A 27,023-nucleotide genomic window follows, 5' to 3' on the forward strand; every position below is an offset into this window, starting at 1 on the left:
TTAAAGGAAAAATACATTGATTGTGGTAGCTATTTTCATTCTTCTTACGAATACACGCATAACATTTAGTTACAAATACATTTACAATTGAAAATTTTCTCTACATATACAAGGTATTTAATTTAAAAATAGGAGAAAAAAAAACGAATAAATTGTTATCCTTAGGTTCGTTAGCTTAGTAAACATAATTTATGCGCCAGCGGCAGCGGAAGCGGCAGCAAAACGAAGACCGAAACTCACTTAATACAAATGAATATTCACTTTAAAGTAAAATGGCTATGGTGATCGGGAATTAAATTCTTCAAATAAGCAGCCTTTTCTTTCTTTTTCCCATTTCCAAATAAGAAGACAATATTTTCAGACGAGACAGCGTTTTGCTAAGTAAAAACCACTGAGGTCGATATTCAGTTTTCACTCTGCTCCAGAATTCTTCGCTAGTATTAATATTTTTACACTCAATATCAATATCAATAAATTTATTCCTTGCAGAATCGAAAGGAGGAGTCAAAAGTTTTATTTAGAACTATTATTACATGCCCATAAATATTTTCTTTTTATGTTAGTCGTACATTTAAAAGCAAATTGAATTTAGGTAATCTCCCGTGGGTTTTGTAATTTTTGTTTTCTTTGTAACTTTAAAAGTTGCTTCGATTAATTGAGTCGCGAAATGATTGATTTGATATTTGATTGATTTGATCGACACCGATGTTTTTTTGCACTCTGAAATCCGATTTCGGTTTCGGTTTCGAGATTAATTTTCATTTTCAATAACTTCTAACACACAGGGGGTATTTAATATTGGTTGTTTTGAGAGAATTGCATATAACGCGCTTTGTGCTTGGTTGCTTTTGCTTGGTGTTCTGCTCGTGGATAGCATCGATTTATAGTCCGAGATATATCGCTACATATACCATCGAAATCGAATATAGTTTGTCGGTTGGCTTCTACGTTCACGTAGCTTGTTTCCAAAAATTCGTTGTGTTCTTGTGTAAAAAGAGATCTCAAAACAAAAGCGAAAGTTGCTGATTTCTTGATTGGTTTTGTCTCTGGTGGTTCTTAAGTTTGGTGTTCTAGTGCTGGCAAAAGTCCGGTGAAAACTCTTGGGACCTGTAGATAGGGACTCGATTATTGGTGGGGAGTTTAGCTGCGGCCGGGCCATTGCCCGACCGTCATAGAGCTTAATAGTTAAACTACAGATCGGCTCGTTATTTGTACGCGGCTACGGCTACGTGTGTGTCCGTATCTGAATCGCTATGTCTTATGTAAGTATATATGTATTTCTGATCCGGCATCGGCTGGTAACTATAGCTAGATATCTTGTATAATTGTATATATATATATAGACAGAGAATAGCGAACATTATTGCTCAGACCCATTAGAATAGTTTTCGGCTGCTCCCGACGATGCTTCTCCAAGACTTGGCAACCGTTTGCACTGTTTAATTAATATTGTATATATACTGTATATACTGTAATATATAATATTGGTGTTTTGCTGTTGCTGCTCGAAGACTAATAGTTAACCGGGCGGCGGACTCGCGGCTTGATCTTTTCGGATATCTCCCACATCTCATCCTCGCCCATAAAGTCCTTGAAGTTATCAAAGAAGCGTATAATGCGCTCGTTGCGTCGAAATGGATAGGCACTGTAACGGGTTCGGGTTAGGGATATCAGATATCAGTTGCTTTCAACATAATTCTTGGGTGCTTAAAAAGTAAATAAGTTACCATTTCTTAAAACGTTTCATGTTGTCGATTATGTTGTACTGTTGCCAGCGCTTAGAGAAGTTAATGACGCCCTTGGACAGGTAGTCCTGGTTGCCCACATGCACAAACGTAAGATCCTGTAGAATCAGGCCGCTGCAATAAAACGAGTTTATTAGTTTGGGATCGGAACTTTCGAGGAGATCAGCCTCCTTACATATAGGGTATGCAGGGCGGATTAGTTTCGGCCAGGGCCTGGCGATAGGCCCGAAAACTGGAGCTGGCATCGATGAGGCCGCAGAAGGATCGCACCTCCTCGGTGATGCCCTTTTGCCACTCCAGCCTGAAGGAGAAGTCACATATATTAAATATTATCATAATATTACTATTTTATTAGACCCACCTCCTAATGGGACCCGAATCCACGGCCGACAGCAGCGCCAAATACGAGTTGTAGTTGTTCATCTTGCGCAGGTGCTTCATGATCTTGATGAACTTGTTCACATGCTTCTCCCGCTCCTTGGCATCCTGCAGGCGCAGGATCTTGGAGCGCGCCCAGTAGGACATCTTGTTGAAGTGCTCGGTGAACTTGTTGAGGTTGGGCGACTTCTCCTCGCACTGATCTTTGGCAAATAGTAATACTTCTGGTATCTCGATCTTCGTGAACAGCTCGGCATCCAGCAGCGTCATCTGTTCGGCGATCTCCAACGACTTGAGGTCCAGTAGGCTAGGCTGGTTGCCTGCTCCGCCTCCTCCGCCGGCTGCACTGCACCCACCAATACCGGCCACCCCCAATCCGGCGGCACCACCGGCTCCGCCCAACTCCGCCCCAATAAAGCCGTACACCTTGGGCTCCTTGTACAGCGTCACCTTCTCCACGAACTTGTTGCGCAGCAACTTAGCCAAGTAGAGCTGGCCAGAGCAAACCAACTGATAGACAAACTCCACCAGCAGGCTTAGCAGCTGGCTGGTAAGATCCGTCGACCTGAATTGGTTAGGAGGAGAAGGGTTAACAATTTGATTGGGTATCTATCTCTTGAGTTACTTAGTTAACTGGCAACTCACGTTAGATCGTTGACGACTCGGACCAGCAGCGCAAAGGTCTCCTTGGCGGCCTTCTGCTTGTTGTCCTGCACTTGACAGAAGAAGTATGTGTAGCGATGGGTCAGCTTCTCGATCACGTCGATCGGCTGGATGAAGGTGCGGAAGGTGGTGATGAAGGCCTCGCAGAATGCTGCACGAACGGAATGAAAATGGACAGAGACAACAGAGGTGTTGGGTAAATGACCATGCGAATGGGATTTGGTATGTATGTGCTGCTTTGGCTTGCGCTGCGAATGCCTACCATTGTCGGCGACCTTCTGGACACGGCTGGCGTGCACGATGAGGGCGTCGATGTGGCCGCCCTTCACCTCGGGCCCGTCCTCCTCCCTCTTCTTGAGTATCAGGTACCGTGTGATGTTGACCTCCTCCAGTATGTTGATCAGCATCTCCTCTCCTCCCTCCTCCTCCTCCTCCACCACGCGGACGGCGGCGGCGATCTCTGGCTTTGCAGCCTCCTCACCAGCAACTCCTCCTTGCCGAGGCTCCACCGTTTGCTCCTCCTCGAGCACTTGGGGTGTGCTTATTGGCTGACCGACATTATCCACGCCCTCGCCCACTCCCACCTCGCCGGGCAGCTGATGCGAGTTACAGTAGAAGGTCTGGCCATCGTCGACGGCGCTAACATTCTCATTGCTGTCCAGCACTGGCGATCGGAGCTCCGGCATCGCATCCTCACTGGCCAAGCCATCGTGGAGCTCCTCGCAAACGGTGGCCATCCGACTGTCCGGCCTGCCCGTCGAACCATTCTCGCCAAGCGTCGGCTTTGGACTCGGCGGCGGCGTGGTCACAATGATGGGCTGCAGCGAGGGCGATGATCCCATGCTTGTCGCCATGCGCGGCTTGTAGTTCTTTGGCGGCAGGGCGGGCGGTACCTCCAGCTCCGGCGACAGTTCCTTGCTCACGGACATGATGCTATTTTGGGGTGGGGTACCAAAAGAAACGTTAGTATTGATTTGCAGAAAGTCCCTGCCAGATACAACTTTACTCACTTCATGGTCTGGCTCTGCGTGAGGTTGCGACTGATGTTGTACGCATGCACTGTATGGCGGTGCTGCTCAATGGATCGCGTGGACGCCGAGCAGATCTCCATGTAGGCCAGAACTGTGTGCGGTAGGGAGAGGCAGATCGTTAGCAATGCGCATCACTCACAACGGGTTGGAACAGAAACCAAAACTAAGCCGATCGATCGATGGACTGGATCCTTGGACCCTCACACAGAGGTGGGATATTCATAGACACCGGGGGTCAGGGTCAGTTGTCTGTTTACCAGGTCTACAGGAGTCGCATCACAACGATAAGTAACAGGAACGGGTAACAACACACAGAGCGGGATATATGGAGCGGGTTTTTTTTTTTGGAGGTTTAGATAGGGGGGACATGTGGTCAAGGGACAGGAGACACAGTGGATTAGGCGGAGCGAAATGGAAGCCAGAGAACTGTAACTAAATCTAGAACTAGGGCTTACAAACGGGAACGGCAAACAGGTGGCTGCTCGGGCGCCATGTCAAAACCAAAGCGGCGCAGCAGCAAAATTAACAGCGGAGCGAAAAGCCCATAGCGAACTCGAAATGCTCTCTCCAATATGGTTCGGTTTTAAGATTGAAGATTCTTCTTTATGCTCATAAAAACGCTACTAAACTTTAGTAAAAAAAAGTTAAGAACTTCTTAAGTTTATTAAGTTTAAGTGTTATCTTTATTTTGCCAGATATTTTGTGAAAGATTATACTGAACCCTTGGAAAATATATCTATGTAATCTGTGGTTATCTCTTATCTTTAATATGCAAGATTTACATATGTCATTTATAACATAGTCTATAAATAATCGGAAAAAATTGTGACCGACCAAAATGAATTTAGATTTGGTGATATCTCTATTTTTTCAGTGGTTTTTGCGAGCAATAATACCGAACCCTTGGAAAATATTCCTTTAATCGATGTATCTCTTACCAAATAACCAATATATAGTATATTTTTTTAGTTGGATAAGCCAAGGAAATCAATGCTCAATGGTGTAAGGAATTTGTTTCAAGTACAACTGCGAAAAAAAGAGCATTGCGAGCCCTCCAAGGGCGTCGAAAAAGTTTGTTTTGTGGGTGACTTTGTTTCGTTTTTTGTTTTCGTTTTTATTTTTGGCATTTTGCAGCAAAAGTTGGCTTAGTGTTTTTGTTTCGTGTTGGTCCTCTAGTAACACACACAGACTTACCCGAAAAGGCCACACTTTGAAACACTAGATGTTGGTTGGAACGATAATTTAGATGGGTTAGACTCTTGCGTACAACAATTTGGCAAACTTTCTTGTCGCCAACATTTCTAAGGGGTTTGCGATAATGCGGATGGTATGTGCTATAAATAAAATGGTTTTAAAAAACAAACAAATCTAAATCTCACAAAAACGGACTGCGCTGACTGGCTACCAATAAAAGGTGATGACTGGTTGACTGATTGACTGTTTACTGGGCCGACTGACTGATTGAAGGTCTGATTATTGTAGGCGAGTGTTTCGTCTGATTTTGTCTGGGTTTAGCTTTAGATGGAGTTACCTATGCGATGGATGTGTGATGGATACCGCACAAAAAAAAGGACTGCGATAAAGGAAGCCCTTGAAATGCGCTCAACAAACACCCACTAACTTACCGCTCGGCCTGGCCTGGGCGGTTCCAAAAAGTAAACGAATAAAAAAAAAAGGATGAAAATAATATACACAATATAGACAACAGAACATACAGATAGATACACACACACGGTACGAGGAGATGCAGAACCAACCAACCAAAATCAAAAGGAAAACGGAAAAAATAAGAAAGAAAAATAGGGAAAATCGATGTAAGTAGAGTGTGCATCGTGGGCAAACCGACTTACTGTGCTTCTTCTTCATGGGCAGCGGGGGCGGCTCCTGGTCCACCAAGTGGCGCTGGTCAAAGGCGCCGCAGCTGCCAGTGCCCTCGATCAGGCTGCGGTGCTTCGAGGGCCAGTGCTGCAGCGGAGCACTGCAGCCGTGCTGATGGGCGATGTGATGATGGTGCGGCGACAGCTGCCGCATCTCGGGCATCTCCGATTGGCTGCTCCGGTGGCTGGCCCAGCCGGAGGAGGAGGACTGCGCCTCGTCCAGCTCATCGCCGGCTCCGGTGGACTCGTGGCGGGTTAGACTGCCCCTCTGTACGCTCTTCGGCGGCAGGGCGGGCGCCGCACTCGTCGTCGTCTGCTGCTGCTGCTCCAGTTCGCCAATGGAGCTGCCATAGCCGGTGGTGGTTGTGGTGCTGCTGCTGCTGTTGGTGGTGCAGCTGGTGGTGGTGCAGCTGCTGCTGCTCGACGAGATTTGCCGCTGGCTGTGCGACACCGACTGGCTAATCTGCTGGTACTCCATGCTGCTACCCACCGCCGTCGATATCGCAATGTCCGAGTTGCTGCTGGAGGACTTTGTGGAGGACTGCACACTCTGGAACTCGCGCATCGAGACGAAACCTGCCGGTGGAAGGTGGAGGGAGAGTGTTTTAAAAATAGTCCATAACTCAGCATACGTTGTGGGCAATGGGAAGCCAAAACCAAAACCAAGCGGAAATTAAACAATATACACAGGGAAAGTGGGAATAGCAGGATAAGCGGGATAAGGAAAAGGTGAGAGGTCAAACTATTTACAGCACCTATCGATGTGTATAGGCAATATATACAGAAAGCCCAAAAGGCTTAAAGCTTTAAGTGCTCAAACTTATTTTCTAATAGTATAAAGCCTTACAAAATTAAATGGCATTTTTACAAAGCGCATAAAATGGGATAAGAGGAATATATCTCGCCAGGTGCAACAGATACAAAAAAAAACATAAAGCAGGATTGTAAGTACGATGATAGATGTTCTGGGTACCCGATTCGTTAGAGTGGCGATTGCTGTTAGTCTCCCCGCCACCAGCCGCTGCAGCAGCTCCGCCTTCGGCTGCTCCTCCAGTTCCACCAGCACCAGCATTGGCACTAGCAACTCCTCCACCAATACCAGCACCACCACCGAGCGGCTGGGGTGTCTGTACTTTGTCCTCCATGGCGGCGCCTGCGTAAGCAGTGGATTCTAAACGGAATTCTTTGGTTGTGGGGGCCACCACTTGGGTTGGGCATAGTGAGGGGGGCGGCGGCGCAGCGTGGCGACAATACTCACTGTAGCTGACCAGCTTCTCCATGTCCTCGTCTATCATGCCCGGTATCTTTGGAAACTGCCTTAGCTGCTGCTGCGTCTGCTGCTGCTGTTGGTGGTGGTCCTCCTCCTCCCGCGAGTGATTCAACGCCGAGTCGAAGGAACACTGACTATTCTCATCCGGTGATCGTGACCGCACTGATAGGCTGATAGGAGGGAGAAAGTGTGAATGCATCCATCAGTTATTGCCGGAGAATCCGCAAACCCAATGCCCACTTACCGATCCACGCCATAGTTCAGCAGCGAGATGTTGGAGCTGCAGTCCAGGTCCGAGTTGATGCTGATATTCGTCGACTGGGCGTAGGGCAGCGGACTGGCCTGATTGGAGGTTGATGTCGACGAGGAGGAGCCCAGTCCTCCAACACCCGGTGGTGCAACCGGCTGGCTGCGTCGCTTGGGTGGTAGAGGTGGCGGATTACTGGCCCGATTGGGTAGCGGTGGCTTTGGCGGTGGACTCGTGTCGCGCAGGATGCTCTCGGTGCTGTGGGAGCCGCGCATGGGGTTCACATTGTGCTGCTCCAGGATGTCGCGCTCCTTGGGCGTGAGTGCTATGTCCGGCAACGAAGTGCGCTGGCCAATCGAGTCGGCAACCGAGACGCGCATAATGCCCGTGCCCGGCACATGACTCATGACTCCCGGCGAGGCGGTGACCTTGCCCATGATCTCGGCCGCAGCTCCGATGCCGCCCAAGCCAGATCCGCTGTAGCGAAAGGCGCACTGATCCTGCTCCTTCAGCTTGCCCTGCGCCAGCGTAACGAGATTCTGTGGGAGCGTTGAGACTCGGATTAAAAGGCTGTCTGGAGGAACTGAGACTGAGACTGAGACTCACCCGCACGGCATCCTCCAGAAGATCGATGACTTCCCGCACATTCTCGTTGCTCAGGGAGGCGCACTCGCCGCTCTCCTCGGAGAGCATCACCTCGTCGCAGAGCTTGATGAGCTTGCCCAGGCTCTGGTAAACCTGCTGCGTGGCGCCGCTCATGATGGCACTATGTTCGTTCAGGGTGTACGTTTGGATCACTGTGATTGAATAGAAGGATGGGGGTCAATCAATCAATCAATCAATCAGAGAAGAAACCAATTATTGTCAGAGATACCCACCGGAGTACATGCTGGCTATGGTTTCCAGAATGACCGTGCCGTTGCCCGGCAAAACCTCCAACTTCTTCTTGAGTATAACATCCCGGAAGTGCTTCAGGGCATTCGAGATGTCCTTGACGTGCGTCTCCAGCGTCTGGGTTGAGCGCTGCACCTCCTCGGTGGTGGGCGGAGCCTTCGAGCCGTGCTTGGTGCGCGGACTGTGCGGCGAGTGGGAGCGACCCAGGGTGTTGTTGGTGGTTCGCATCAGGGAGATCTTCTCGATGAGATCGTCCTTAAAGGAGCGCGCCCGGCGCGCTAGCTTGGTGCCCTTTAGGCTGTTCTTGTGGCCCGACGATCCGGCGCTGGGTGGTGCCGGTGGCACTCCACTCCCTACTACCGCTCCACCCACCCGACTAGATCCACCAGGCGTTCCCTGCTGCTGCTGCTGCTGCTGAAGGTGCCCGTGATGGTGGTGCGTAGGTGGTGGCGGGGTGCAGGCGGCGGAGTAACCGCCGCTGTTGATGCTGTTGTTGCTGCTGCTGCTGCAGCCGCCACCGCCCACTCCGATGCCACTGGAACAGGTGCCAGGCGTGGACGGAGAACTGATGCTGCCGTCTGTAAGGAGTGCAAAAAGAGGGATCCATGAGTCAATATTTATATTTAATAATAACAAATTGCTTTGAACATACATGGATTAAATGAGATATTAGATAAGTATGGGGATATTATCAAAGAATTCAGCTGAGGAACAGATTCAGAATAGGTCGATTGTGTTAGGAGGTTCTAAAAATGAACAAAAACTAGTTTTTAACAAATTGATATGGTTTATTTGAAGTCTAGGGTTATTTTAAGAAGGCATATCACAGTGAACAGTTGATGAACAGGTAAATCAGAGGTAACTATTTATCAATTAAAGCATGTAAAGTTATTCAAAAGGAAACTCTTTCATAGCGTAGACAATTTTGAAATAAATATTATAGACTCATTCATTTTTTATTTCTGCACCATGACTTTCGTGACTTGTTTGATGGGCAAAAATAAAATTTTTCCTGTTTGAGCAGCATTCTTGAATGCCAAATCGAAAATCAAAAGTTGCCACATTCATAAACCACAATCTTCTGCAATATAAGGCATGTATGTATACTAGGTTGTTTTTTTTTTACTTCTCTTCATTTGGTTAATTTAAGTGAATAATTTAAAGTCACTGAATAAATTATATATGTACATAAAGTGGTTGAAATAAGTACATAATAATTTCAGTAAAGGTTTAGTAAAGTATTAATATAAAGTTTATATAATAATTTCAATGAATAATATATAAACATTTTTATAAGTCTATATATAAATGTTTATAAATAAACCCATTTTTTTTAGTTAAATTGGAGTTATTGACCTTTTTATAATTTCAATTTCATATTATCAAAAATAAATTTTAAAATTGACCAAGGTAAAGAAACTCTAAAAATAATATCAGCTTCGGTTGCAAAAATGGAATTCACCCTTTTTATTTCTCCACAATTAATGGGTGGAATAATTGCAGCTGATGTTATAAAAAATACCCAGCATTCCCACAACGCAATCGTTCATGCGTGCCCAACCATTTGAATTTTGGAACCTTTAAGTGGCAGCCACTGATCAGTGATCAGTGATCGGTAAAGGCCAAAAACACCGAAGTGCACCACCCACCAAGCGAAAACCCCGGCGAGTAGCTTTCACTTACGGCACACCGCATTCTTGAGCGGCACAGGTGTGTCCATCTCCATATCGAACTCCCTATCCACATCCACATCCAAATCCATCTGCTGTGGAATCGCTGGCGTTGATAGCGCCAATCGTGCCAGCTTTTTGTATTTGCGACGTCTGTGGAATTTGATGCTATGCAACGTGTTGCCGGTACTGATGTTGCCGATGTTGCAGGTGTTGCTGTTGCTACTTGGGCTGTGATTATCATTATTGTTGTTGTTGTCATCGCGCGGCGACCACGATTGCCGCTGTGTCTTCCAAAGACACCGATGATGATGATGATGGTGGTGGTGATGATGATGGTGTCCATGATTTGGACTTGGGCTCAGATTCGGTGGCAATTGCTTGACCGTGTACGAGTAGAAACGCCAGCGATCGGCCAGCGCACAGTCGCTCAAAAAAGATTCATCAAACTGCGGCATATTGCATAATGGCCAGCTAATGCAACAACATCAACATCAACATAACGCATAACAATTTGTTGTGGTTAAAATGTTTGGCCAAAACGAATGCGCCGATAGCAATAACAACACGACGTGTGGCCGGGCTGATTTCACCAAATACCAAATACCGATAAGCGATAGCAGCAGCAACATCAGTTTTGTATAAGATTGTTGATTTAAGCGATTGCCGATTACAACATCATTTTTGGGGCATGTTTTACACTGATTGTTTCACGTTTCATTCGGTTCGGCTTTTTGAGTATGTGTATAATATATTTATAAGGAAGTTTCGGCCACTGATAAGAACTTAAAGCGAACACTGATAAAAATATTTCATAATCAAGCGTGTCTTGCAGAATAAACCAAGAAGACACCTAAACCGATAAGCAATTAAAGCGATTACCGATTTATCTGATTAGTTTGAAGATGTTTCTTGTTTTTCCTTCTGCAACTTTGTGGTATTTTAAGTCTAATCCACGATAAGAACCTCTTTCCTTTTTCAACACACGATTTCCGCACTTTTCTAATCAGTTACCATTCACTAACAGCACTTTTGGCATTTTAATATCAACAGACTGATTGATTCAATCACCGATAACCGATAAGCAAACACTTTGTTGCACTTTCTGTTCAATTTCCTTCACTTTCAAGAGCAATTTGCCGCTCTTTTCTTTGATATTTTCCATCTATCTCATTGTCACACCGCCCCCGCAGTCGCCAATCTCTCTGGTTGGCCTCTGGGTGAGATGTTGATTAAATAAATCACAAATAAAAATGATTATATTTAGACGCTGCCGCAGCCGCTGCCTCTGTTGCTGATGGGCGATGCTGATGATGATGCTGATGCCGATGGTGAGGCTTGTGAGGCCTGTGAGGCTGATGTTGCTGCTGTCGTCAGCTGTCGCCGTTGTCGTCGTCGTCCGTTCGCGTTGTCGTTGTCGACTGGAAAGCGCACTGAACTATGAAAATCCGCAAACGGGCAAAAGCAAAAGACCTGGCAAAAGCGAGTGTCCGAGTCTTGGAGACCCGCTAACCGGCCAACGGCAATGGCAACACATTAGCAATATAGCAATAGCAATAGCAATATAGCAACAGCAACAGCAACAGCAGCAACATTAGCAGATACAGCAGCAACACGAGAGCCGCCGAGGAAAAAGAGCCCCAAATGGCACTTGCCCACCTAGCCATCGCCCTCTCGCCATCTCTCCTGATCTCTCCTGCTCTCTCTCACTCTCCAATATTCAATATCAAACAAAATCCACACACATTCACTTCATTGATAGCCAAAGCATTGTAGAAAATTTCACATTTAAAACGGTTCAATTCAATGAGTTTTAAAAAATTGATTCGATATTTTTTTAGGGAATGATTCGATATTTTTAGGGATTGATTCGATATTTTTAGAGATTGATTCGATACTTGTAAAAATCAAATTTTGTTGATTATGGTTGATTATGATATATTTGATTACGCTTAAACGTTAATAAGCAAAAAAAATACTTTACTTTTCTTTATTTTTTTTATAATAATAGATTCAATACACTTAAATATATTGATTCGATATTTTTGAGGATTGATTCGATATCTCCTACGACTGATTCGATAGCCAAAGCATTGTACAAAATTTCACATTTAAAAAAGTTCAATTCAATAAGTTTTAGAAAATTGATTCCATATTTTTAGGGATTGATTCGATACTTGTAAAAATCAAATATTGTTGATTATGGTTGATTATGATATACATATTTGATTACGCTTAAAAGTTAATAAAAAAAAGTAATTTACTTTTCTGTATTTATTTTGTAATACTTGATTCGATACACTTTAATATATTGATTCGTTAGTTTTAAGGATTGATTCGATATCTCCTACGACTGATTCGATAAATTTAATAACGATTGCCTCTAGGCATTGGTTAGAATTTCTAAGCCTCAACAATGGAGAATTTTTCTTTTACAGTTTTTGGTAGCTCTAGATTTCTTGCAGTGCAGCCAGTGGTTTGCGGCTCTTTCGCATGGGAGGCTGCTCTCCATCTGCAGAGCTCTCTGCCAATTATCAATCAGCTGGCACACCTGAGAAAGAGCCCAGGCAACCGCAGGGCAGAGGGGTGGTGGTGGCAAAGGGGCGGTAATTGGGGGCGGTAAAGGGGGCCAAGAGACGACTCTGGGCGGATTTCTTCAATTTGCAAGTGCCGCTCGTGACTTGCCTTGGAAATGAACTAGCTGCTGCGCAAATGGGCGAAAATCGAAGGCGTCGCCAAAGTAAATTCAACAAAATACATACTTATATAAGAAACAAAACAAAAAATAAATATCGCAAGCAAAAGCATACAAAAGCTCAAAACGAAAAATCCCCAGTACCTGAAATGTATATGGAAAGCAGAAAAACCCAAGTGGATCGGTTTAGCGGCTGAAAAGAAAGGTATTCATCGTCGGCGGTCAGTAAGTTAAGGTTTTGGGTGTGTAACCAAAACCTTGGGCTAAGGTTAAGGTCAATCCTGAGTCCAAAATTCGGATTCCTCACCTAAGGCGCATGTCAAGTCAAAAAGGATTAAAATATTACCGTGGGATGTTCTGTTCGTTGGAACGGAAATATCAAGAGTGGCTCACGCTTATAAAAATCCTCGAAATGCTTTTGTTCCCCATTTTAATTTTCGACGGGAATTCTTCCGATTTTGAATTATTTTTGGGCAAACGCTCTTTTTTTTTTATCAAATTATAAAAACAACAGTCACAAAAAATCTGATACGTCAATAAGTTAAAAAAGTCTTACGAAAAAACCCTACATAAACCCATTATCATGTACCAAATACAGTTCCAGTAAATTTGCTTACGAATTTTTAGAAATAATAATAAAACAAATAGTTCTGAAAAATCGAATCAAATAGCGGTCCAGTAATTCCGACCTACAAAGCTTATCAAGAAGTGTTTCACCAAATTTCTAAGAACTAAAAATTGCACAAACATTTATAATTTTGACCTAATGCCCGAAATGGGCATTACTTATACATACACAGACCCCCACTTCTCTCCTCTGGCATGCCCATTCCTATTAGCACCCACTCCATTACAAGCATTAGAAGTCACGTTCACCCAATTAATTTGGCACACCGCAGAAATGGGAAATGCAAAGAGCAGACGGAGACCCAAAAACCAAACCCGATATCACTGGCAATATCGAGTCGAGAGCCACTTTGCATGATTAGGAAATTGGATCAGGCAACGGACCCAGCGGGTTTGGAGTCACCGAGCGGGTTGGACGGGTTGGAGTCGATCAAGAGGTGATTTCAGTTCTGGTTCTGGCCAAAAAGAGAAAAACACCAAAAAGAAGGCACACATCAAAAGAATCGAGGCAGTAGATCTTGCCTAACACGATTCGCCAAAGTAGATGACCCGGGTAACACCCTACTGTCCCAGTTTTGTATTTACGCGAATTCTTTAGATCCCGATGTTTAATCACTTCGATCTGCTATGAAATATAACTCATGTCTATATTCCACAGAAAGGAGTACTATTTTAGTCATAGATGATAAGGGAAATTATATATATTATTCAAGATATAGGTAATGACATTTAGCGAAGCTCCACTGCAGCTGGAAAGAGCCACAAACTGGGCTAGGCAGATTTAAAACAACTGTCAAATAAAGTAATAAAGGGGTGGGGATCGGATCGGGCCGAAGAGGAGGAGTTGACACCGAAATTGGTAATTGGCACACCCGATGAAGATGACGATAATGAAGACCGTTCATAAAATCATCAGAGGCATCATCATAATGCCGTTGGCTCGTGTATGCAAAGTCCTCGGGGCCTGCAAACTTGACCAATATTTGCGAATGTCGCCCCTCTATTGCTCCCCACATTTCCCGACCAGTTTCAATGTTGCTGTTATTGTTATTATGCACTGAAAACAAATATTTATACATTTCAATCACAGGCATTATAATAACAAGTTCTGAGATCTTAGATTATATACTAGATTTGTTATCCCTTTTGGGTATAGGAAAATAAGAGTTTGAAACTTTTTTAATATATAGAGAAGATCAATTTATTTTGATAGGAAAAAGATGATACCTGTTTATGGGCCAGAGAACTCGTATTTATCCCCGTGTATCTTTAACCAGTTTGAAGATAGAGAGACTGAGAGTTGGCCTATTAGCGAGAGCAGCCGCGAAATCGCGAAATGTAAAACGAAAATAAAACCAAAACCGCACAAAATGTGAAATGACGACTGAATGAGCACACAAACACAACAAATAAATAAAACAAGAGCCGAGGAATTTCTGTATGCCTTTTTGGAATGCTATGCTTTCTAACTGCCGCGATCGCGATAGTTCCTGAACATATAAACACATAACATATGTGCTCATATATAATGTACATATAGTCACACACATGGGTGCGCAACGAAATAATTTAAAAAAAAATAACCGAAAAAAAAATCTGCTCTACATTGAGCAGAGCAATCAAACTCAACTAAATGACATAATCTGTTGGAAAACAAAGCAGAAAACAACAGAAGCGACAAATTTTCATGCAAATTGGCCATTAAAAGCAACAAAAACACAATCTCAACTTGAGTAGCAAAATAAACTAAACGATTGAGGCTGAAATGTGCAGAGGAGTAAGTAGTTAGTTACATATTAATTAGGAGCAGCAATTTGAGCAGCCATTAAAGCAATGTTTCAATGAACCCCGGCACTCGTTTGACCCAAACACTTGTGGTCACAATTATAGGAATGATCTACATCCTCTATATATATTCATTTTATGGATTAATCCATTGGCTCAACTATTTTAGCTTCTGCTTGAATTTATTTATTTGAAGTTTAAAAAACAGTAACTTTTATCTTCACCGCTGCTGTAGAATATAACAAATCCCTGCTAATGCCATGTTAAATTTTAGCTGTTAACATTGCCGGCCACATGCTAATTTATACAAAGAGAAGCAGCGAAGTGACCAAATTTGGTGATCAAATCGGCTGTATTTCACACCACAAGAGCTTTTTTTTGTGACACACCAGTGTGGTATTTAAAAATTGAACAGCATTATATCTTTAAGATCGGTTTTTAAGCCATAATTTCATTTTGCCAAGAATCATTACGAATTTTGCCGCAGTGTAGCTGACAATCAGGTGTGTCTGTAGTCTGTAAAGGGCCCAATGTGGACTCCATTTCATTTGACAGTCTCTGATTTATGCATGAGCATGGGTCATCAAGTGATCACGACAGGTTTTCATGCCGGTAGAATGCATCGCATAGTACGCAAACATACTCCTACACGCGTGGGCAACATGTGGTGCACTGTGAGAAATATTGTAGCAACTGTTGAACGAATCAAATCGAAAGCTTTAAGGATTTTTGTATGACACATGCAATGATATTACTACATACAATACAATAGCAGAGTCATGTTAAATGTTTTTTTTATAAAAATATCTAAGGAGTTTTGTAACAATTTGTTAAATTGTATTCCCAAACTATATATCTTAAAATCCCTAAAGAACCATTATACATATGTAAGCAGGTATTCAAATATTTCCCATCTGTTAACCAAAACTAGTGAAGCTATATATTATTTCTCCCAGTGCGGTCCTACATGCTGGTTGTGAGAACAAAACTGTTGGGAACTCCAGTGCCTTTTACCTTTCACCATTTACCTTTAACCTAACACCCCCCCCCCCCCCCCCCCCCTTGACGATGACGTCACTCCCAGGTGCTGTCATCGAGCAAGCATGTGCATTTGTTTTCATTTTGTACGGGGTGTTGTAGTAGTTTCTGTAGACGAGAGAACTCAATTGGCACCCGCCGCGTATGAGTATTATTCTTCCCATCGACAATATGCCATTGAATTGTTGAATTACACATCATCGGGTTTAAAATTCGACTCTGCCTTCTCGTTTTTTCTCTTCTAGAATTCGATTACTCACCCAAGAAATGTCGCTTCGCCCTTTTTGTATTGTGTTCTGTGTGTTCCGTGTGTTTTTGTTGCTAATTTTCCAGTCGCCGTGTATTATTTAACTTTTCACCTCGCGCAAATAAACGAAAAAACAAAAGAGCCACACACCTAAATATATGGGCACTTGAGTTCCGATACTTTTCTTATAAATATATATAAATTTGTGCTTTTTTTTTGGTTCCTTGCCGATGGAGTCCGTCGTAAATCGGTCCGTTCGTCCGTTCCCGGCAACGGTTAGATAACTTTTGAGCAGCCCGTCGTCATAATTAATAATGCGCTGCAAACAAACAGCCAGAAAGCAGCGACAACAACTAAGGAATGGCACAAACAAAAAACAACCAGAAAAAAACGGAAAGAAAACTCTCAACGAAAACGAAATTACAAATTTTTTCGGCGCACTGAGAACAAAAGCTCTGCTCAAATCAAGTTTCAAATTTGAACTAAAACACATTTGCATAAGGCTCTTTTGCATCCTAGTTTTTAAAAACCATTACTCACAAACCGATAAGCTATACTCAACCATATGACGAATAAACTTATTACACATAATCGGTCCACTTTATATGTATGTTCAAAATTATTTCCAAACTTATAATGACCTCGCCTTGTTCCTGATTCATTCTTGGAAACGCAACCTCATAAATAATGTACAATGTTCTAAAAATATAAATTCCGTTCTTGCATTCAATATAACAACCTTATAGGGAAATACTAGACGTTATAATACACTTACACTTCTCTTGAATGTTTAAACGTTCATAGATTAGTTAATATGTTCATCCTTATAAATAGGAACTCAACGTTTTTCAGGAATGTGAAAGAATAGATTTTTCTCGCCATGTAGAAGAGTGCGTGACCTCTTTTACTTATTGTTTCCCCTTTTACAGAATATACAAAATGATTTTCTGTTGATGTAAGAATAAGAATACCTAGCCGATACTTTAAACTTTCGATACGCGTTTGTTTACATCTCGAAACGACTTCTTTTTCTCTGTGTAGAAGGGGTGTATGGGGTTTTTCTTCTTCTTTTTTAAATGCCTACTCCATAAGCAGAGAAACGAGCGACAGCGAAACGAGGCTGAGAAGCCTATGGAGAATTGGGAGCGATGACGGTGACACGGTACGATGGTATGATGGTGACCACAACGATGACGATGTCGCCTGGTGTAACTGCTGTGCGTGAGTGTTTGTGAGTGGTGTGGGAGCTTGGGTGCTTGGGTGTCACCCCCACCCTTTAAAAACTAGATGGGAAAACTAGGGGCCTAACTAGTTACTCCACTGAACCAGGAAATACTGAAAAGGAAATGCAATCAAATTGGAAAACTTAAGAGTTATACTATCTATAACATATGATATGATATTTTAAAGTTCTAATCTATTTATGACAGTACATCTATCAGCTATAAATGGGGTTTTAAGATTTTAGTATCTGTTTTTAACAGAATAACTACTGAGAGCTTCACTTTATAGATAGTTATAAAACCTTTATGAGACCAATATAACTATCTATGATCTCAATATCTTGCGATCGTATAACGATAGCACTGTAATGATAATTAATCACAAGCTCTTATTTTTTGTTATCCATCGTAAGTTGTGCAAATTAATCGCCTCAATAAATCTGATTATGAACTAAAGGGAAACGGTTAAAAGTGATTGGGCGGGGTGAATACCCTCCAATTAATTTGGATTTCTCAATTCTCAATGAAAACTCTTTCACTTTCGAATGGAATGGCCCACCACCACCGCCGCCGAATGAAATCCTCAGTTAAATTCAATTCAAGCAGGTGGTTGGTTGTGTTGTTATAATACAAAAAAGGGGGGCTCTTACAAGCAATTCGAAACAACTGCAACAATGTAACTGTCCAATAGACACGCTTCAGATACTCTTGGCCAGAAAGCAAGACAGAAAGCCAGAAAGGCAGAAAGCCAGAAAGACCGATGGAAGAATGAAAGTTTCGCACCCGGGAAGAAAGCCACGTGAGGGGGAAGAAAGATTGGGCAGCCAGGTGAACAATTATGACATAGAGCGTTGAGTTGGCGACGATACACACAGGTATATGTATGAAAACGAAATGAAATCCATAGGAAAGCAAAAGTGCAGAATGGCAATTGTGTAAGTGAAAAGCGCAGAGCAGCGAGCACAAATCACAAAGCACTAAACACAAAACAGTTTAAAGAAGCCCACAATCGAGTTGACATAAACAAACACTTGTGGGGGGCTGAGTGGCCCAAGGGAAAGCGGGAAAGCGCCATGTCATACGTGACCATAGATCCAACAATGGCCACCTCAGGTGAGCCCGGCCAAGATTTCACTCGGACGCCACTGGAAACCATCTGCCCACCACTTGTGACCACACACACAGAGATTAAATCCATTAAATGCCGGCCAAGATATGATGACTTTCCCAACATTATCTCCTTTGACCCCAAAAGAAGGCTTGATTCGAAAGTATTTTTGTAGCGTAATCATTAAAAAGCCCCCCAGGTAAAACTCCAAAAACTTATTCGAATTTCATATATAAATCATGTCAGATATATTTTCTTTTCTAACTATTTATTAGATATATAGTCTAGGAGAGGGATATGGGGGATAGACCCCCCACTCGATTTAAAATGTATATGTTATAAGTATGTATTCCAAATTGTTATATTTCTACTCAACAATTAGTTTTATATTCCCCCATAAACATATTCTGGATTCGCCACTGACTCCAGAATAGGTTTAGCAGGGAATGCGTAATACTAAACAATTTATTTGGCGTAGGGTCCCCAAACTTCCGCAAGTGGAACCCCTAAATTTATTAATATGTAATATGTACAAATCATTCCAGTAATAGAAAGACAATCACACAAACTATTTATTAGATCCCTAGTCACGAAATAACTCCAAGACAAGTTTATATTAAAGAATTGGGACTGTGGTTCAGCATGGAAAACAAACAATGCTTTAGAACTACCACCTTTATTTGTCTGATCCAAACAACCGTCCATTAGTTGAATAACTTAACTTCACAGGCTAATTCTATTTATACTTAAACATTGCCACTTGTCATTTTCCCTTTGACTCTGCCGCTATCTCTTTTAATCGCTGCTCATTTCAATTAAATAATTTTCAACTCGAGCGAGTCTAAAGACTATATATGTATATATGTATAATGAAATAAAGGCATCTGTTGGCGGACACTCACTTGGTCAATTAAGAGCTTACTGTGCCCTTCTCCTTCGGCCCTATGAACAAAATGGAACTAAACTGAATAGAACCGAGCTGAACTGAGCTGCAGAGACGCCCCCATGGGTTTTTCATTCATTTAAGGTCAGGGTCAGGAGGAGGCAATCGAGCCAATTCCCGGTAACCGTTGACCTGCCATCTCGCATCGCATGTCACCTTTCAGCCGCAAGCGGACGCATATTATTCCCAGGAATCGGAATCGGAATCGGAATCGCAATTCTCCTTTGACCAGGACTCTGCGTTCATCCTGCTCCATTCTTGATTCCTGGCATTCACAGTGCTTCCGTTTGGTGTCCCGGCCACAAAGCCATCAATTCCCGACACTTGTGCGCCTTTCTTTGGCCTGAATGTGACAAACAAACGCTCGGAAAAATGTTTATTCCACGGAATCGGTGCTCAACTCGGGCATATGTATATATTATCAAATGAAATCTAAAAAGCAATTGGTAAATGCGACTTTTCTGATTGATATTTTATTTTATTTATATCCTTGCATATTTTTTTCCACCTAAAAGCTAGATTTATTTCAATAAAAAGGTCGTTTTCCCTGGAATAACATGTGTATTCTATAGGTTCCCTGTGCTAATGAGTGACAAAAAAGTTTTCCCTGTTGGTTATTGATTTATAGTGGGCGTCTCTGATGAACAAAAATAATCTACTGCTTCCTGTGGCATTATAACTATTTATAAATATGTGACAGCCGGCAATCGCACTAAATTTTCCGATTGAAAAATTGCCTACGTCCAATCACAAATCACAGAGTTCAGTGGAATGGATTGTATAAAAATCATATTTCAGTAGTATCTATCTGAAATAAATTTAAATTTAAAGTGTAGGAAATTCCTATAAGTAATATAGAGTAGATATTATTTACACATTTTTTTTTTTCTTCAAGAATAACAAATACATTTTAAAAGATACATTCTAGACTAGATTAGCTCTTTTTCTCAGAGTGCAGGTGCCTTCATTTATCTAAATTCGAGTTGCGTCAACAGGTGAGCAGTCAACAGCTTCCCCTTTCCTCCTTTCTCCCAGTTAGAAAGTGCAGTGAAAGCCAACACAAAATTGTTCAATCAACAACAATTAAACAAAACCCTTTTCATGTATACAAAATTCCCATTTACATTCGCATTTACATATCCATCTCGCCAGTTGGAGAATGTTATTTCATTCGTTTGCGGCATGCCAAAATGTCGTAGGCAAACACATCGTACCCACATAGATATATCCCAAGTGCTGGCAATCCCAACAATGTGGACATGTGTTGACACAGGCACGGAGACGGGCGATTAGATTAGATACTGTCGAGGTGGGCTAGATATCCGATCGGGTTAGAAACATCCAAGAACCGCAACTACGGTAGTACAATGTATAATATATAGTTTCTGGAGAGTCAGGGACTGGAAAAATAAGGATGCTATCGCCCAACATCCCGTATTAAGGTCATTAAACAATCAAATCACCTATCTAACACATGTATATAACTACCAACTAGATTTGATCCCTTAAAATGCAAACTAGTTAGTTTGTTCATACTTATTTTTCTTTATGAAACATATGGCTTGTCTGGATAATTATGAGTTTCACGTTTAAGGGTTTCCCACCTTGTACTGAATCACTTCCCTTTCCCTTTTTAATTTTAGAATAGATTTACAGCTCCCAAATGTAATATATCTCAATAAGTCCGTTGCCCAATTCATCGGCAATTGATTCATCTTCCGCTTTGGATTCTGATCAATTTGGCCGATTATGCTCGCCTAATTTGAGGCAATTGCAGCTAGCCGAGAATGATAAAAATGATGATTTGTCCGTCGTGTCCATTATTCTATTATCTCGACGAGCGATCGCATTCCACATCGGCATTCCGCAGAGCCTATCTCTCTCTATATATCTATAGCTATCTCTGTCCCGAGCTCAAGGCCATTTACACATTCAACTGGAACTGAAAACTACTAGCAAACTGGAAACGGAAAACTGAAAATTCAAAACTGGGCACTGGCAATTGTTTTGTTTGTTCAAATTGCACACAAAACTGCACATGGAAAAAATAACTATAAAAAGATCCATATAAAGTGTATGGATCTTATTTCGTGACATTGATCTTGAAACTTATCTGCATAAGCCCTCTGTTGGGCTGTTCTCGTGATAAGAAACATGATAAATTAGTTTGTTAGCCCATGAATTTTCTATCTAAAAATGTTTTTTTTTTATGCACGAAACTCGTAGTAATTAACTATTAAAATTCTACGTTTGACATTAGGTTAGTTTGTGTAGACAAACAATAGTTTAAAAAAAAGCTCTATGATGAAACCCATGCATGTGCAAGTAAAAACATTACCTAACCACTTGAAAATCCAGATATCAAGCATTCAGCACTCTGCAATATTTGCAAATTGTTAGTTAGTTGTTAATCCTAGGAGATTATTTTGAAATATGCAAACATAATTAAGCCACTTGATGGTGGAAAAATAAATTTGCAAGTAGACAACCACAAGGTGGATAAATTTCATTAGTCATGGAATGTGAAATAACATGGGTTTTTAATAGGACAGGTATTTTCTATAACTTTTATTAAAAACGTACATCTTATAATATATGATATATGTATGATGATCAAATTATCAGTTTAATTATGATATTATGGATCAATATTATTATTTTCCTCGGAACTATTTTAAGACCTTTTTTATATCTGATGATCTAGTTTTTTCCCAGTGCCCGCACATTCATGATACGTACGCATACTGGTGGCTCCATTGAGGCGCTGTTCGGGGGGCGTCGAGGGGGTCGTAGCCCCCGACCCAGTGCCAGTCCCTATCCCAATCCCCGTTCCATTTCCCAGATCCATCGCATCATCGGCACTGGCAGCGCGATTAAAGGGTCGCGGTTTGCGATTTTTAAAGCGCAGGCGCAGCTCCGTGTTGAGAACGCGCATTTTGTCGACGAAGCGGAAATCGATGGAAATGCCACACACACACCACACACCACACTCACACTCACACACACACCTCCTCTATAAAGAGGCCGGCCTTTTGTTATTGTTTAACTGGGTATGGGGGGGATGGGAACTGGAGCAAACGCATCAACGACTCCAACTCAATTTGTGGCCCGCATCGATCGCTTTTCGATCACTGATCACAGAACAGACACATGAAAAAAACTGAATGAATCAATGGTTTCAGGGATCGCCCTTATATGATATCACACACACATACACACATGCACACACTGTGTGTATCACGAGCTTTTCATTTATTCAACTTGACTCGATAATATTTGATGTTCCTGTTTTGGTTTCTGTTTCCGCAGCCACACACCGTTGTTGTGAAAATTTCGCGTGCGACTGACTGACCGAGCTGAGCCACCCAACTGAATTCAACCCAACCCATCAAAACCGCCGAACCACTGAGCGGTAAGCGGTGAGAGGTGAGCGGTACGAGGTGTGCGGTGCCCGGTACTCGGCGAGCGGTAAGCGATGAGCTGCGAGCGCATAACTTTTACAATCTAATCGCGCGGCCACTGGGCAGAGCAGTCGTCGCCAGAGCTGACAGTCTAGCTACTTTCGTAGTCCCACCTGCTCTTAAAGCTCTAAAAATGATAATACTACTAAGTGCTATTATGAGTTAACATTAACAAGGCAGTTTCCTATTGGAATACCCCAAATATATACAAGAATACTTTAAATGTATACAAGTATACCCATATATTTGGCAGTTTAGCTACTTTCACAGCCCCACCTGATCTTAATACTTTGAAAGTGATAGTATAAATACATGATAACTAAAAATAATACGGGATTTCTCCATTTAAATACAACCTATTAACTTTCTTGGCCCCAATCTATGTAAAACATTTTACTAGATACCTTACGACACCATATTTTGGCAGTTTGGCTATTTCCCCAGCTCTACCTGTATTTTTAATTGCACTAATTGCACAAAACATAAAATTATAATAATAATATTTAATGTTATTAAAAAAAAATACGACTAAACCAAAAGAAAGAACTACAATGGCTTTCAATAATAATGTACATTTGAATCCAAGCTCTAGAAAGGAACCAATAAGGGTAATAATTCCAGGTCTGCTTTTTTTAAGTCAAGTCAAGTCAAGTCCTCTAATAAAGCATTACTACCACATTACAATTGCACGGACATACCATTATAAGTGTCATTATCATTAATAATAGTAGCGTAATATTTGATCTAGAAGTTGGATATATGTATATCTTATCTATCTATACCTGTTTTAAAATGTAATTTAAGTGCAATAATGGTAACCAGAAAAGAGGAATCTTTTGGCAATAATAAATAAATACAAATACATTTAATTGCAAGCCAAACAAACGCCTTTTGGATAGGCAACATTTGATTTACCAGCGCAGTGATTTTTGTGGAAAGTGCTATAGGAATTTTTTTTATCAAATAGATTCAAATCAGCTAAATGTTCGTTTTTTCACGCTTTTGAGGTATTTTTTTCAGTGAACAACTATAGAGTCTTAGGCGAATGGACGCGAGTGTGACAGCCAGTGACTGTTATCATTGTTAAGGGGCTCTTATCAGGGCAATGGAAACATTCAAGTCAGCTGGCGACTCTTAGATTTTGCACTCGCTAAAAAAAAAGTAAACACCGAACGGACTGAACACACAAAGAAAGACAGAAGTTGTCCAAAAATTTGTTGGATTTTTGAAATGAGAATTAGAGATCATACAGAAAAATTAAACAAAAGTGATGCCAAAACAATAAAATCCACACACGAAATACTTGAATAGTTAGCATTGAGCTTTTTGTTTTGGCAAGAACTACTAATCATCTATGTAACGTGTAATTACAATATTTAAATAGCTTAAATCATAGGCAAATGTAGAATCAACGGAGTACCAATTAAAATTGTAAACTCGATAATGAAATATTTGCATCTGCTTAAAGGAACTAAATGATGTTGCCCTTTAAGCTCAACCCCCATTAGCATTAAACAAAATACGAACAAAAAGCCCTTCAAGGCCAAGTTCACTAGACGCAGAGCAGCCAGCAACAAGTTTGAATGCATTTTCCTCGAAATCGGAGCTCTGCTCATTAATTAAGAGCAAAGAGTTGCCTTCGCATTGAACCAGAATCAACAGGATAATGGTGAAGCAAACAAAAGTCCAATTAAGAGTGGAAGCTAGACAGCAGGAATTGCGAATTCCCGGAATTAATTAAAATGGGTAACGGGATCAGGGTCAATATGCACTTGCACCATGCATTATGCAAACATTAATTAGAGTCCGTATTGCTTACATTTTCACTTAGCTTAGAATCAACAGGATAATGCCAAGGTGGGCGAACGCCCACCGAAAGACCTCGTTTCCGGGAAACCAAATTAAAAATGTGAAAGTCAATATGCAGTTTTCAACAAATCGCTGTTCGGCTGCCAAATGCTGCCACTTCATTTAAGCGGAATCAACAGGATAATGCCAAATCATACAAAAGCCCGTTCATGAATTTAATTAAAATGGTCTTTTCCAGGAAATCAGCACAATGTTAATAGAAAGCTGCTTTTTGCAGAATCTATTTGGATTGTTAGAAAGTTACCCTATTGTGCATTTTCCGGGAAATTAAGGTTTTATTTCCTATTTTGGTAGAATAGAGTCCAGAAACTGAGAGGAAAGTAATTACGCCTCTGTATGGGTGCAGGACTCAAAGTGCAGAGAGCCTTTTCCAGGGAAAGCGGATATTGAACGAGTGGGAAGCAGCCTTTTAATATCTTCTTCCGGGAACCTTTTGTCTATGTGGCATCTCGTTAACCAAAGGCAAAAGGTGAAAAGTGCTTTTAGAGTGCAAAACTAGTCTTCCTGCTGGGACATATGCAACTACTGCGTATCATGTTTAAAGTTGAATGGGAATACTACTGTTGAATGTGTTTACTAAAATACTTGCCTACTTTTTTGCAAGCCCCAAAATTGTACTATGACTATCTACAGGATACAAATATTTAAATTTCAAGAAATCAATCATAACTTTGCAAATATATTAAGGATGCATTTTCGCAGAACTTCTATTTAATTAATTCGAATGCCACAGGACTACACCAAGATAAACAGTGGTCAGATTGTTCCTGGAATTAATCTTGGATATGCATCCATATGGATGCGGCGAATCCTATGGGTAGTAGTTATACAGATGGAGTCAAGACAATAGGACAAATTCCAATTAAAACACAGCCTTCATCCAGGTTCCGAACCATGTGAATTTAGGAGGAATTCAGGGGGGGCACATGTAGAACGAGAAAATGAAAATAGGAAGAGGAAATGAAAATGGAAAATGTTTAACACTTCTGGAAGAGCAAGAGGAAGAGCCGCAACTGCAACTGCAGCATCTAAAAGTCTAAAAATAGACTTGTTGACAGCTCCCAAAACGAGCAGCAGCACCAACAACAACAACAACAACAACAACAACAACAAAAGGCGTAGGAGGATGGTGGGTGAAGAGGGGGCGATGGAAGGGGAGGGATGAAGCAGGAGGAATGTGTGTAAACGAAACGGTAAACTGTGGAAATTGGAAGGCAAAGGAAAAGGAGAAGACAAGGAGTCGCAAAGAGAGAGCGCAAGAGCAGCAAAGTGGGAACATAATACTGACCGATTTTCTGCAGTATATTCATGATGAGCCCGTGTCTTTCAGCCAGGATTCACAGATTTTCCTCATTTTCCGCCATAGCCGAAAGAAAAACACCAAATTCTCTTTCTCTTACACGCACATTTTCAGTTCTCCGCCTGCGTTGGTAGTGGTGTTGCTCACACACACAGTACAGTACACATATAAATATATATGTTTACGATCCGCGTTCTAAGTTCACTGAAATGCGATCGTATTCACACCGCCATTTCGGCCGGCATTTAAAACATCACTCGGTCGAGCAAAAAAAAAATACAAAAAATAACAATAGAATTTTAAACGCGCAGCACAACAACAAAATGCGTATAGCCACCCTGTGCTGTGTTGTGTCGTTGCGGGCGGAAGAGAGGAGACGGTAACGATAACGGTTTGCTATCGGCTTTTAGGCAATTTTGCCAAGCGCTTTCGGTGGGATTTTCAGTATTTATATACCAAATAATCCGGGGTGATATATCGATATTTGGCGGAGACACCCTCCTACCGATAGTACGATAAGGTACAACAAATACCGATAAGTCAACCGCCGATAGCTATAATCGATTTCAGGAGGCGGGAAAACCACATTCGATAGTTTGCCTTGCTAGTATTTTTAGCGTGGGCGTATTTTACGTGACCGTTCCTTAGCATGACCGTTTGGTTTTTCGGTATTTTTAAGGTATGTAGGAAGAATTCTGTTCAGTTCTGGGTGACCGCTTGAAATATTTGAAAAAGTAAAGTGTAAAATGCAAAGCAAGTTTTTGACTTGTCTCTATGGGCGTATCTTTAATACTTTCGAAAATAAATGCCTGATATTTGAATCGGCTTATTGCCCCTTTACCCTTTTTTATCAAGTTTAACACCAAATCTTTAAGTCCCTATAACATTCAAACTACTGTGGTGCACTATGACACTTAACAGGGCTATTATAGATGGCGTGTTAGTAAACTCT

General features: G+C 41.8%; 1 protein-coding gene across 14 annotated transcripts; it reads right to left on the reverse strand.

Annotated features, from left to right (window-relative positions):
- LOC119558418 (guanine nucleotide-releasing factor 2) lies at positions 1-26,430 on the reverse strand. 14 transcript variants are annotated; one of them, XM_037871968.1, is made up of 16 exons: positions 9,789-11,228; positions 8,090-8,683; positions 7,818-8,008; positions 7,209-7,750; positions 6,953-7,134; positions 6,668-6,847; positions 5,668-6,270; positions 5,443-5,455; positions 5,012-5,151; positions 3,797-3,908; positions 3,049-3,719; positions 2,769-2,937; positions 2,107-2,688; positions 1,921-2,046; positions 1,728-1,859; positions 1-1,645 (listed from the first exon to the last, which is right to left on the reverse strand). In XM_037871968.1, the coding sequence occupies exons 1-16, from the start codon at positions 10,231-10,233 to the stop codon at positions 1,513-1,515; spliced, it is 4,815 nt and encodes a 1,604-aa protein (XP_037727896.1). In that variant the 5' UTR covers positions 10,234-11,228; the 3' UTR covers positions 1-1,512. The 14 variants fall into 14 exon arrangements, 13 of the variants coding, with proteins under 13 accessions (XP_037727896.1, XP_037727902.1, XP_037727900.1 ...); XM_037871974.1 differs by lacking the exon at positions 9,789-11,228 and adding an exon at positions 26,060-26,430 and having other exon boundaries at positions 2,769-3,719; XM_037871972.1 differs by lacking the exon at positions 9,789-11,228 and adding an exon at positions 22,181-22,773 and having other exon boundaries at positions 2,769-3,719.
- Positions 26,431-27,023: the final 593 nt, after the last annotated feature.

Source organism: Drosophila subpulchrella, chromosome X (assembly GCF_014743375.2).
Source record: "Drosophila subpulchrella strain 33 F10 #4 breed RU33 chromosome X, RU_Dsub_v1.1 Primary Assembly, whole genome shotgun sequence".
NCBI lineage: Eukaryota > Metazoa > Arthropoda > Insecta > Diptera > Drosophilidae > Drosophila > Drosophila subpulchrella.

Bases quoted from the DNA above. Each gene is read 5' to 3' on its own strand.
- LOC119558418 (XM_037871967.1), bottom strand. From the start codon at position 10,233: ATGCCGCAGTTTGATGAATCTTTTTTGAGCGACTGTGCGCTGGCCGAT. The intron at 7,135-7,208 runs GTAAGTGGGCAT...CCCTCCTATCAG, and splicing joins CTGAACTATGGCGTGGATCG to CCTATCAGTGCGGTCACGAT. The intron at 3,909-5,011 runs GTAAGTCTGTGT...TACCGCACACAG, and splicing joins TCAAAGTGTGGCCTTTTCGG to TTCTGGCCTACATGGAGATC.